General features: G+C 23.6%; 2 protein-coding genes across 7 annotated transcripts in view; one reads left to right on the top strand and one right to left on the bottom strand.

The window, feature by feature from the left end:
• LOC126901990 (uncharacterized) overlaps positions 1–13,141 on the bottom strand; it is a 137,373-nt gene that overhangs the window by 98,141 nt on the left and 26,091 nt on the right. The window lies entirely within an intron of this gene.
• LOC126901988 (acetylcholine receptor subunit alpha) overlaps positions 6,730–13,141 on the top strand; it is a 10,188-nt gene continuing 3,776 nt past the window's right edge. For both annotated transcript variants that reach the window (XM_050678991.1, XM_050678992.1), the window contains exons 1-9: positions 6,730–6,883; positions 6,957–7,182; positions 7,287–7,528; positions 7,621–7,772; positions 8,586–8,630; positions 9,623–9,729; positions 9,801–10,014; positions 10,076–10,283; positions 10,445–10,597. In XM_050678991.1, coding sequence (XP_050534948.1) covers positions 6,805–6,883; positions 6,957–7,182; positions 7,287–7,528; positions 7,621–7,772; positions 8,586–8,630; positions 9,623–9,729; positions 9,801–10,014; positions 10,076–10,283; positions 10,445–10,597 — 1,426 coding nt within the window. In that variant the 5' untranslated portion in view covers positions 6,730–6,804. The remainder of the gene's footprint in view (positions 6,884–6,956; positions 7,183–7,286; positions 7,529–7,620; positions 7,773–8,585; positions 8,631–9,622; positions 9,730–9,800; positions 10,015–10,075; positions 10,284–10,444; positions 10,598–13,141) is intronic.

Genomic DNA, 13,141 nt, shown 5'->3' with positions numbered 1-13,141 from the left:
TGATTTTTTTATCATAACCCACTCAATTACTTACAGAATAATAATAATTAAAAAAATTTTTTTTATTACTATCTTTAGTCACATATTATTCTTGAATTATTAACTATGTAATACTTTTTAAGATCATCCCTTATGCCTGGTAGAGGTGTCAACTTTGTTTTTTTAAATGGTAACACATATTTTGAATTTAATAAAATGTTTGAGTTTTCAATTCAATAACAAATGTCATTTGAATTTTTAATATAACTTTATTCGTTTATTAGATATAAACATTTAAAGTTTCAATTTTTTGAGNGATATAAACATTTAAAGTTTCAAATTTTTGAGTTAATATACATATATAATACACAATGTAGCTGAGTGGGAGTACCACAAACATCCAGCCACTGGACATGGAAGCATATTTGCAAACTCAGCCAAAGTATGATGATGATATTNCAGGTACAAAGCATTGTTATTATCAATGGTAGTAAGACACATTGTAGTGAGTTTATAAATACACTAACTGACAATACAGAATGTATATCTATTGATAGTCATAATTGATAATAAACAATCCGTGACTGTGATAGCAATATCATAAAAAATCAATTAGCTACCTGTATTTGTAATCCCTTGTGTATTATACCTATATATTAACTCAAAAAATTGAAACTTTAAATGTTTATATCTAATAAACGAATAAAGTTATATTAAAAATTCAAATGACATTTGTTATTGAATTGAAAACTCAAACATTTTATTAAATTCAAAATATGTGTTACCATTTAAAAAAACAAAGTTGACACCCTTACCAGGCATAAGGGATGAACTTAAAAAGTATTACATAGTTAATAATTCAAGAATAATGTGTAACTAAAGATAATAATAAAAAAAAAATTTTTAATTATTATTATTCTGTAAGTAATTGAAAAGGTTATGATAAAAAAATCACCCTGCATATATTTTAATTTTGATTCTAATAACATTTTAATAGATTATAATAGAGATGAAAATTATTCTTTTGGTTTACTTTTTATAAGAATCCAAAGAAAATCTTAGAACAGGAAGGGTTTGAAAGTTACCACCCACAGTTATAAGAAATCATTTTCTTCTCGATTTTTGAAAATTTTCTAGAACATCTGCACAACTCTTAACCTATAAAAAATTTAAGTTCTGTACGTGTAATATGATAAAATGTCCGTCGATTGTTCTACTATGAGATATTGTTTGTCAAATTAATAAAATTTGTGATTTTTACAGAAAAAATTGCTTTATTACAATTTTTTAAAAATATACCAAGACGTATAACACATTTAAATTCATATAAATTACAGCTTTTTAAGAGTACATTATGCTAAAAAAGGACGAACATGCCGACAATATTTTTTTAAAAGGTTATTTTACTTTAAAATGCACTATTTCAGCAAAAAATTGAAGTGTTTTTTATAATAGTGATGTTAATCACTATCAATTATTATCTATAGTTATTTCAACTATACTGCGACCTCATTTTGCTACCATTATTTTTTATAAAATTCAAATTTTTTTATGTTGATATAAACATTAAATAAACCAAACAAAATCTAATTAAAATGAGAGTTCGATTTATAATAATTACTAAACTTGCTCTTTTACTGTTTTAGTTTTAAATTAATATTATAAATATATTTTTAATTTTAAGTAGATTATTCTTTTTGATTTATATTGAGTTACAGAATTTTTGATCTTTGTATTAATAATCACTATCGTAATTAACATAAATAATTATAAAACATTTCCAAAATAGAATGAGGCTGATTTTTTTTCATGTACATAATAAACTTACATTAGGTTTTTTAAGTAACTATAAAAATTAACTTAGGTAATTTATTTTTCTTGTTATAGCATACAACAGTGATAATTACTTTTTAAATTGACTATAAAAAAACTAAATCGCATGTAGTATTTCAGTAGTTTTTTCAATTTTTATGTGATTATATAAATAATTAAAACCTAAATAAATTATTTTTTTTTTTTTTTAAAGACGATTTAAATAACTTGAATTATTTTATCAATTAAAAAATCAATGTTATACATTGTTTTACTTTTTATCAATTACAAACCTATAATATAAAAAGTTTATCGAAAAATCTATTCTTTTACCAACAAATGAAACTTCTATAGGAAATGGAAAAAACGTATTTGAAAGCTGTTTAAATTTAATTCAAAAACAGCTATATGTACGATACTTCTGTAAGTAAAGTCCAAGGGATACTTAAGCTGCTTTTGTCCCCTATCGGTCAACCGTTAATCGTAATACTTAATACGTAAAAATAAGAATGATGGAATAATGTGCGAACGTGATCCGGATTTTTTTATGAGTTCAATGATTTTCAATTTACAATTGTAGTTTGCTGTTTTCTACGAATTATAGTTTAAAAGTTCAATGTACGATTTTCTTAAAAAGGTTTTTCAGTATTTCATTTATGGTGATGTCAAATATACAGATTATTTTCTAACAGGAAATATTTTCAATTATTTCATAATGTAAGTCGGTATTACTGACATATTTGATATATATCTTTCCGTGTTTTACAACTGCTAACTGCGTTGAAATTACTATGGATTGAAGTTTTAAAACTATCACACATGTGTGTATTTTCTATTGTAGTAGTAACTTATGATTTATTGTCTGTATAACCCTTCTTGTGTGGACAATTGTAAGGGTGAAGTTTGCTGGACATTAGCAATTCCAATGAGCATAGCGGCGTGGAAATGTTATTTATTATTCTCGTTCAACATATTCTGAGAGGTATCATAGTCTATAGTTAAGAAGGGTACAATATAATCTTGAACTGTACATTGCTTGCATAAAGTAGTCAACTGAATTATCGTTTAATTATAAATTTAATTTGGTACATACCGTAAAAATTGTAGGTGTCATTCGTATTGTCGATCATTATTTATCTACTTGCATGTATTGTGTAAATTGTGACAAAACTATCTAAAAATACTCGTCGAATTTACTTATTATTATTTAAAGGGAGTTCGTTTAATCCGCGAGGTACAAAACTTATCTGTGTTGAAATTATCCTCGTTTTAAATGGATCGTGTACAAGAGGCATATAAAACTAGGGCCCAGTAATTAGTATATGAATTAGAAATTTCCTCCCGAGTGTTGAAATCCCTTATGGTTAACCAAACTTGGTCGACACCTGCTGATTTATGACCGAAAAGTAATAACTATCTCACATATAGTTAGTATTTTGAAAACGAGGGACTAGTGGTCAGTGTCAATTGTGAATAATTAAACTTGAGGGGTCCGTTGTTAAGTTTTACTATTTGTTAATGCACCAAGGGAGCAATAAATAACATTGGTTGCTTTTCTCAAATATTTACTTTATACGAATACTTCTATCATTACACTACTCAAAAATATATACAAATTAGATAGTATTTCATTATTACAGGTATTGAGAGATAAGTCATAAACTTCATAACAAATTCAATTCTAAATTCGAAACACAAATATAGAATATCCTTTACAAGTATGTTATATTCCTAGTAAAATATTTTTTAAATTATTTATATCAAAATATATTTAAAATTGGAAGGGGTTTATTTAATAGTTTTTCCTCAATAATCTACACCCTGATAGAAATTAATACTAAATATTTTTAAAAATTTAAACTAAGACTTATAAAATATTAAATAAAATATAGAATGGTATACATTAGAGGTATAGTTGACCTAAATTTTATAAATTTATACTAACGATTGCTTAAAAAAAAATGTTTGTTTTATAAAATTAATGTAATTAACACAAATAAAATAAGTTAATGAAAAAAGTAATACAATAACGAATTGTATAATAATTGAAATATTGAATAAAATAATAATTGATTGAAAAACATTTTAAGTCAGGAATAAATAAATAAATTTTCACATATTACTCTAATATTGACATAACTAAGATTTTATATATGCCACTCAAGAATTCTTAATTTATATGCTAGTTACAATAAATTGATTTTTTAAAATATGGAGTTTGTTATTCTATTAGGTCTTAAAACTGTATAATAGCTATATATTATGCTTACTAATAACTATACATATTAAAAAAATAAATATGTTATGCATTTTGAATTCAATACTTTTTAAATAATAATATCTACCGCTATCTAGGATACTGAATATGAACGATTACTTATTATAAACATTTGTATAGATTATGTGACCGGTTTATCATAAACTACTCGATTGTTCGCAAAATAAATATATTTGAAAAATAATTTTTTATTTAATTTAGTGACATGTAGGTGTCTTAATTTATCAACTATTAATTACTTTTTAGAATCGTCCCTTATAATTTAATGGGGTGTCAACTTTTTTTTTTAAATTGGCAACATTTGATTAAAATATAAAGTAGATAATAATCTAATAAACATTATTGTATAAAATTTAATTATAAATATGTGTATATAGTTTAAATCAATTGATTGTCAACTTATAACTTTAATTAATGTACAAATAATAATCATGAAAAAAAAAAAAAACTGTAGGTTAATGTCCATAATTTGTCGAAGCCTTTTCATAATAAAAAAAAAAAAAAAAAAAAAAAAAATAATCTAATTAAGAAAATGACTGGTCAATAACAACTTTTGGTCAGTACTATGGAAGTTATTCTTATTTTTATACTTAGATTGAACAAATAGTACGGTCGGAAAATGACTAGTGATAAAAATAGCAGTACCTACTCTTCACCTACAGTCATTAATATAAATTGTTATCAATTTCTGAAATACTGGTTCTAGTTAGTTAAATATGTATGTTGCCAATTAAAAAAAAAGTTTATAATATATATACAGAGTGGAACGGATCTAACTGACAACTCATATAACTTATGATCTACATAACATTTTATACTTTTTTTTTTTTAATCAATTTTTACAGTATAGAACTATAATTAAAATATGTTTTATGTTATTTTTTGAAATTACAAAAAATATTTTAAAAATTAATTTTTTGAAGATTTTAAGATTATACAGCATTGTTGACGATTGTTAAATTTTGATTTCTTTTACAATTTTCCTATGGTATCAAATGTTAGTTCATATTATGTTAAGTACAGAAGTAATTATTTACTTTTAACAGTACACGATTTCTTACGAATGTTAATAATACTACTACTTGTTTTTTCATGGCAATTACAAATGCTTATTCAAATGTTAATAATTTTCATGGAAAAGAAATCGTGTACTGTTAAAAGTAAATAATGTAATAAGTGTTTACTTCTGTACTTAACATAATATGAACTAACATTTGATACCATAGGAAAATTGTAAAAGAAATCAAAATTTAACAATCATCAAAATGCTGTATAATCTTAAAATCTTAAAAAAAATTAATTTTTAAGATATTTTTTGTAATTGCGAAAAATAACATAAAAAATATTTTAATTATAGTTCTATATTGTAAAAATTGATTAAAAAAAAAAAAGTATAAAACTTTATGTAGATCATAAGTTATATGAGTTGTCAGTTAGATCCGTTCCACTCTGTATATGTGTGTGTGTATATTAATTAAGAATTTTGCTATGGGGAGACATGGAGATCTTTTAAACTTATAACAAATAATTATTTATTCAAATGATAACAAACATAACTACTATAACTATTAATTATTAGCATATCACTAAACATTTTTCAACCACACTTCTCGTCCTGCCAACATGTAAAAATGTTAAAATTTCTGGAATACTGGTCCAAAAGATGTTAGGGTTCAGTCATTTTTTAACTATATCATTATTTAATAAATAATCTAATTAATTATATATTTTGTCATTTAAAAAAATTAAATTAACTCCAATATTAAGTATAAACAAAAAGAAATATACTTTATGACTGATTAAGAAAAACACTTAAATAATTATCAATATTACTTTTATTTTTCGGTTATTCAAGTAATTTATAATAAAAGAATCACATTTTATACATACTCTTGATAAATTTTCAAAAAATTTGGTGTCTCGAAAATGGATCAAATAAATTGTTTAAATTCCGTACTGTGGATTATAGCATTATGCTATTGAAATATTAGAAAATTATTGAATTTTTCCAATTTTATAACTAATATTCGGAATATTTTTTCCCTCATAATTATTAACGAAAGTAATTTTTTTATATTATGACGCTGATAACTTTAATTGGTCCTATTTGTAATATTTTAGTATATTGTTGAACAATATTAGTCCAGAAATAAGAGTTGAGGATTTTATGTATAGTTTACAAGAATACAAGAAGAAATATGTCAAGTAAAACCAATAATTTTTTAAGTGTACATGAATATAATACATAAATATTGCATTTATTAAGTATAATTGAATAAAAAATTTTCAAAGTAGACCAATCATGATTTTTTCAAAAAATTTTAATTTTATAATAATTTAGGTTATAATGCCTACTGCATAGAAATTAAGTATTACAGACTAATATATTTTTTTTAATATCGACTACAATTAATAAGAACCATCCTAAAAACAACAAAAATATTTACCGGTGTAGTTTTAACTTTCAAGTAATTAAAATTTTAATTTTATGATATGTGTCGTTTATATAACCGTTTCATATATTTCCACTAAATAAATTTATTACCCAAAAATAAATCGGTTATGTAGTTTTATATGATAAATTGTGTATCATTATCTCAAAAATTCAGGATGTCATTTCCTCTGTATTGAACATAACTCTCACATTCTGATTAGTTTAAATCCGACAAACTTATTAGATGATACTAATATTTATACTTTTCTAAATTTAAAAAGAATTATAATTACATTTTAAAATGAATGAAAGTACATTAGTGTATTTTTTTGTTGCTTTGTTAACAATGGCAAGTTGTGAAATTATTATGGACTTTGATGGTAAGTTTATGATTTAAAAACTTTAGTGGCATATCAATTTAATAGTTACTAAACAATACAAAATTCACTTTAGGACAAAAATGTGCTAGCACCTATACCATGGGTTATGGATACCATCATTACTACAAAGTAAATAATAATTCAATAGCCCTAAATGGAGAGTCAATTTTATTAAAATTTTACGTTCAAGGAACAAACGATGCACATATTATGCTAGCCAAAGACTCAATTTCCCTAGGGTACGAAATAGTTATTGGAGGAGGAATGAATAGCATTTCAGATATTCGAAAATATAATCGGTATACAATAGAATTTAGTTATACATTTTTCTCAGTATTCAATTTTTGTCCATTAATTATTTTAAATATTTAAACTTACATTATAATTTGCTATTATAAAATAGTGATCGATTTACATCAATGAAATACATGTCTACTGCAAAAATTCTTAACAAAGACAAACCAACAGGCTTTTGGATTCAAATTTTTCGAAATGGATTGATCAATGTTGGTAAAACAGGAGAGTCTTTACCTTTTATGTTTTGGATTGATTCATCGCCAATACCAATCAGATACTTTAGTTTTGGTTCATGGGAATCTGTCGTTCTTCAATGGTTTTTCAATTGTTATATTAATAAAAACGCTGGTAGTTTTAAACACTTGCCAATGAAATCGTATTTTTAGTTTTCTTTTATTTTTTGTTATAGTATTTGAAAATATTTGTTTATTTTTAAATAGACAAAATCGATTATATCAACGAATTTTTAAGTCCAATTGAACGCCTAAGAAGAGACGTTTTAAAAAAGCGTAATCCTTTTAGAAATAGTCCATCTTTAGTTGAAAAAGTTTTGAATGTCAATGTTAATTTTGATTTTAAATCAATACACTTGGTAAATAAAATATGAAATAATATAAAAAAATAGCGTATAAACATTTAAACGAAAATAAAATACCCTAGTGATCAGTTTATCATAAGTTACTCAATTACTCGCAAAATAAATGTAATATTTAAAAAATAATTTTAGATTTCATTTAGTTACATATAATTTTTGATTTATCAACAAATAATTACTTTTTAGAATCGTCCCTTATAACTTAAAGGAATGTCGACTTTATTTTTTCAAATGGCAACATACATATTTGATTAACTTATAAAATAGGAAATAATCTACTTAAGAAAAAGACTGGTCGATAACAAATTTTGGACGAGAAACTCAGAAGTTATTAAAAATTTAATGTTACGACTGGAGATGAGAATAGGTGCTGCTATTTTTATCACTAGTCATTTTCCGGCCGTACTATTTGTTCAACCTAAGTATAAAAATGAGAATAACATCCAAATTACTAGTTCAAAAGTTGTTATCGACAAGTCATTTTCTTAGTTAGATAATTTTCAATTTTATAAGTTAATAAAATATGTAGGTTACCATTTAAAAAAATTAAGTTGACAACCTTAACGTTATAAGGTATGATCCTAAAAAGTAATTATTAGCTGATAAATAAAAAATGTTGTGTAACTAAATGAAATCAAAAATTTTTATTTAAATATTGTATTTATTTTGCTAGTAATTGAGTGGCTTATGATAAACCGATCACCTTGTATATTATTTTGTGTATGAATATATTTAAATATATTACATAAAATAACTTATAATATTGAATATTACTTTATACATATTAAATAGTATACTTTTATTTTATAGGATGTTTTAACATCAACCCTAGCTCTGACAGGGTTTGCAACATTTGTAAGTAAGAATGAGCTTCAAATCAATTAATATAATGTAATATTATACTCAATTATAACTAATTGTTTCTAATCTGTTGCCATGTACAAAAAATTTTTTTTTAATTGCTTGACACGATTATTCCTTTCTCTCCTATTGGACCCATTTTTCTCAACAATACTTTCAAAGATCATAAAACGTATCTAGTTACAGCTATTAGTATAAGAATTTTGTACATTTTCTCCAATCACCGTAATAAAGGCAAATGTCTCAAAAAATATACAACTGTCATAAAACAATCAATGTTAATAATATTTTTAATTTTTAATTTATATTGAAGTAAATTTTTTAAAAATTGATGGTTTATTGCTAAATATTTATAGGTAATACTTTAGACATTAACCTTACCGACGACATACTTTTTTGAAACCCAATCATTAACTAAAATACTGAGGGATCTTAAAAATTATATCAATTTTTGTTAATCTTCCGAAAAATAATCTTCTTTAAAACCTTCATAAAATTATAGCTAATTTAATGTACTTTTTAAAATGATAAAGGTAGACTGTCCGAACTTGATTTCTAGGAGTAATCGACCACTAAATTAAAAAGTCATATAAATTTAATATGAAAAAAGCTGATTTTTAAATAAATTTTTATTTAAAATAATATTAACTCAAAAAATAAAAATACAATACTAGTTAGAAAATTAGTTATCGACTAGTCGAAATTTAGTTCAATTCATTCCCCATTTAATATTTAGAAAAAAATAATAGATTACCGTTTAACTTTTAAAAATGTCCTCTTAATTGTACCCCTAAAAATAAATTTTTCTTACAATCAAATTGATATTTACAATAGTTCATAAAAATAAAATGGATTTAATCCACACATAGTTATAAAAAAATATTAATTATAAAAAATGGGAGGTAGTATAATTAATTCAGATCAATTAAAATTAATTAGTATAATTAATGAATCACAATGTATTAATAATAAAATACCTTAATTAGGAATGGATAGATAAAAATATTCGCTGGAATCCTAACGCATATCACAATATATCTCAGCTACATTTGTCTCACTATGAACTATGGCAGCCTGAATTAGTACTACATAAGTAAATTAGTACAATTTTGAACATATCAGTTAAATTTAGTGTAAAAATCAAATAGTAATTTTTAATTACAGTTCAATAGACCCATCGATGACTATATTTTCTGAAACAAAAATTGCAGTAAATAACATTGGAAATATTATTTGGAGACCAACTTTTGATGTTAAAACAAAATGTAATACTGATCTACATTTTTGGCCTTGGGATATTCAAAGATGTAGTATAATTTTAAGTACTTGGTCGCACAAATTTACAAATGTGTATTACGAAGTGCAACACAATACATCGGTCAGTTGTAATTTTTTTTCAATTGATATACTATTAAATACTTATTATTTTATTTTAACAGATTTATCATGAACCAATACACTCAGAATGGAAACTAAATCGTATATTAAGCTCATATATTGAAGAAACCACTCCCTGGAGTGAAATCGTTATTTATATTGCGGATGAAAATACTTCAGTTCACTTTAATGATATATCACTCAAACTAGAAATTGAAATATCAAGACAACCAACCTTTATAGAGAAAATATTTTATATACCTTTGATTTGTAAGAGTTTTAATTTATTATCAAAAAACTAATTTGATTTTTCTCATTTAAATTAAATAAATAAAATCAAATAAAATGCGTCTATAATATTACCACTTTCACACATTTAAGTTTGATACACAAAGAATTTTAAAAATGCCACTGAACAAATTTTTTTGTAGGTATCAGCTGCATTTGGTTGTCATCATTTTGTATATCATCCAATCATCAATCAAAATTAACAATAGTATCAATAATAGTAGTGCTTTTGGTCTTTATAATTGCATGGGTTATGAGCTTTATACCAGTTTATATTCAAAACCCTCCAGTTCTATGTAAGTATAAAATAAAATTATTCCACTCGAATTGTGTGCAAATACAAAAATAAATATCAAATTTCTTAGAATAAGATTGAAGTAAATTATTATTAGATATCTATTCATTACATTTGTATAATCTATTAAATATACACTTAATCACTCAATTTATTTCAATTATAGTCTTTAGCCATATAGTATTTAAATTTATCATTAAGAGTGCTCAATGATTAAGAAACCTAAAATGATATTTGAATTATTTCTTAACTGACAAAAAATAAATAATTACACATAATTCAATAATAAAAAAAACATCACTCTCCATATAGTTGGACAAACGCAATTATTTTGTTGGATCATTTAGCAATCAATTAGTTTATTTGTTATTATATATGTTGAAGGATCAGCAGAAATAATATTATTAAATAAATAAACTTTATTCGCACGCTCGTATTTTGTTATAATTTATTATTAATAATAAAATATTCATTAATAATTAGAAGTGATATAATTATTTCACTTTAAAGCGCACCGAGCAATTTGGTGTTGCAGGGTGTACAAATTTTGGATAAAAAATACAATAGACGATAAGCACCTTTTATTCTAGAGGCCAACCAAAACATAGGCCGTAATAATATATGTTATTACGAGTTATACTAGAGATCAAAGTTACCAAAAATTTCCGAAAATTTTGATAAAACTACTTGAAAACAAAATTTTTCCTTGGCATCCAAAAAAATTTGGAAATTCATAAAAAATTTAAATAAATTAACACAAATAAACACTTCTCTTTTAGGTTGGTTAGTGATAGTAAACTTTTATTTTACACGATTACTAACACTACAGACTATAATATAGTTATATAATATAATATAATTTTCATTATAAATTTTCATATAGTCTGTACTAATATTTAATTGAGTATACTATACTCAATGATATAAAACTATCTATTAAATAGTTTTAATAAAAATGCTATCTATACATAGTGATATGAAATAATAAATATATTAATATGAAATAAAAGATTGATAATCGATTAGGAATTATTAAATTTTGGATAATTATTGTAAAAATATTAGCACTTTTGTTCCAAATAATTTTCATTAACTTCAAGCAATATAAATTTAAAAATAAATAAAATATAAAATCGAGAATTTTACGTAATAGTACGTAACATAATCTTTAATTTATCATATATTTAAAAAACGCAGTATTTCCGTAATATTTTCAATAGTTAAATTGAATAAGTTATTATTAAATTTTTTTTTTTAATATATTAAAAGTAATCATTTTTAACCTACATTTTTTGTGAAAGTTTATAAAAAAAAGATGAATCTATTGCCATAATTTTAGCTCAACTTGCAAGTTCGAAATTGATATCATTATATAATAAAAAATGGTATTGTTAAGATTAATATGGAGTCAGAAAATTTAATAATAACTGTTTTCGGTAAATTTATCAGAAAAGCTCGCATTTTTTTGCAATTTTATCGTAATAGATCACTTAAACAGAAGTTATATTAATCATTTGTAGTTAACTTTTGATGTTTAAAAAGATTCTACAATTGAAATATACATAAATGAGTTAATTTAAATAATTTACTTTAACTAAAAAAACCAATAAAAAAAATTACTAAACATTTGATTATAATTTTAAAAATCCATTGTTATATTCAGGTGAAACTAACAATCATTTTTTTTTAGATTTATGATTTATTTAGCAACATGTTATAAAAAATTTAGAATGTAATAAACTGTTAGTAGCATACACAAAATAGAGTTAAAAAATTAACAAATTATAAAAAAAAATTATTTACTTTTGTAGTTGAATACTTTTATCATATTAAATCTAATTTGACAATAAATACTTTAAAAATATTAGAAATGAATGATTTTAATTGCTAAAGCTAGTTGTACAGCTTAATTGTATAAAGCTGGTGTAGCTACTTTTTATTTAATTAAGGGATTTGTTTTCAATTTTTGAGGGTAATATCTTCAACTAAATACGCATTGTAATCATTTGACATATCGTTGAAAATAGTAGATTAAGTGAGGGTTGGAAAAATAAATCGCAGCCACATAGTAAAATAATATTAACATGAATAAGAAATTTCTTCTCGTGAGGGGAGACTACAGTGATGGGATCCTTGATATTTATTGAAGTTAATGAATCTAACTGAAATAAAAATCAAATGAATTGAAAATTTTTTCTAACTTAAAAAAATATGCAAAATATTAAAATTGCCAGTAGCAGATTCGAACTTGGTATCCTAATTGTGAGAGACTCTAGTCTTACCGATTCAGTAAGATATATCAGCAGGATTATCACCCGTACTTACATGATGCCATTCCAAAATATCTGTTAGAGTTTGTATTTGCTCTACACGATTAGCGACAAAGGTTTTCCACTTGGTTGATAGAGATGTAATCCAGGGTAACGTAATAGACAAATCTGTCCAAAAGTATTTACGCGCAACCCTTATTTTAGCTTCGAAGCGAAGCTGAGAAGGTATTGGTTTTACTAAGATGTGTTTTTTTTTTTTTTTTTTTTTTTTTTTT

The sequence above is a fragment of the Daktulosphaira vitifoliae genome, unplaced genomic scaffold (genome assembly GCF_025091365.1).
Source record: "Daktulosphaira vitifoliae isolate Bord-2020 unplaced genomic scaffold, ASM2509136v1 Scaffold_3, whole genome shotgun sequence".
NCBI lineage: Eukaryota > Metazoa > Arthropoda > Insecta > Hemiptera > Phylloxeridae > Daktulosphaira > Daktulosphaira vitifoliae.
Note: the sequence above shows the minus strand (reverse complement) of the source record. Positions and strands in the feature narration are given on the sequence as shown.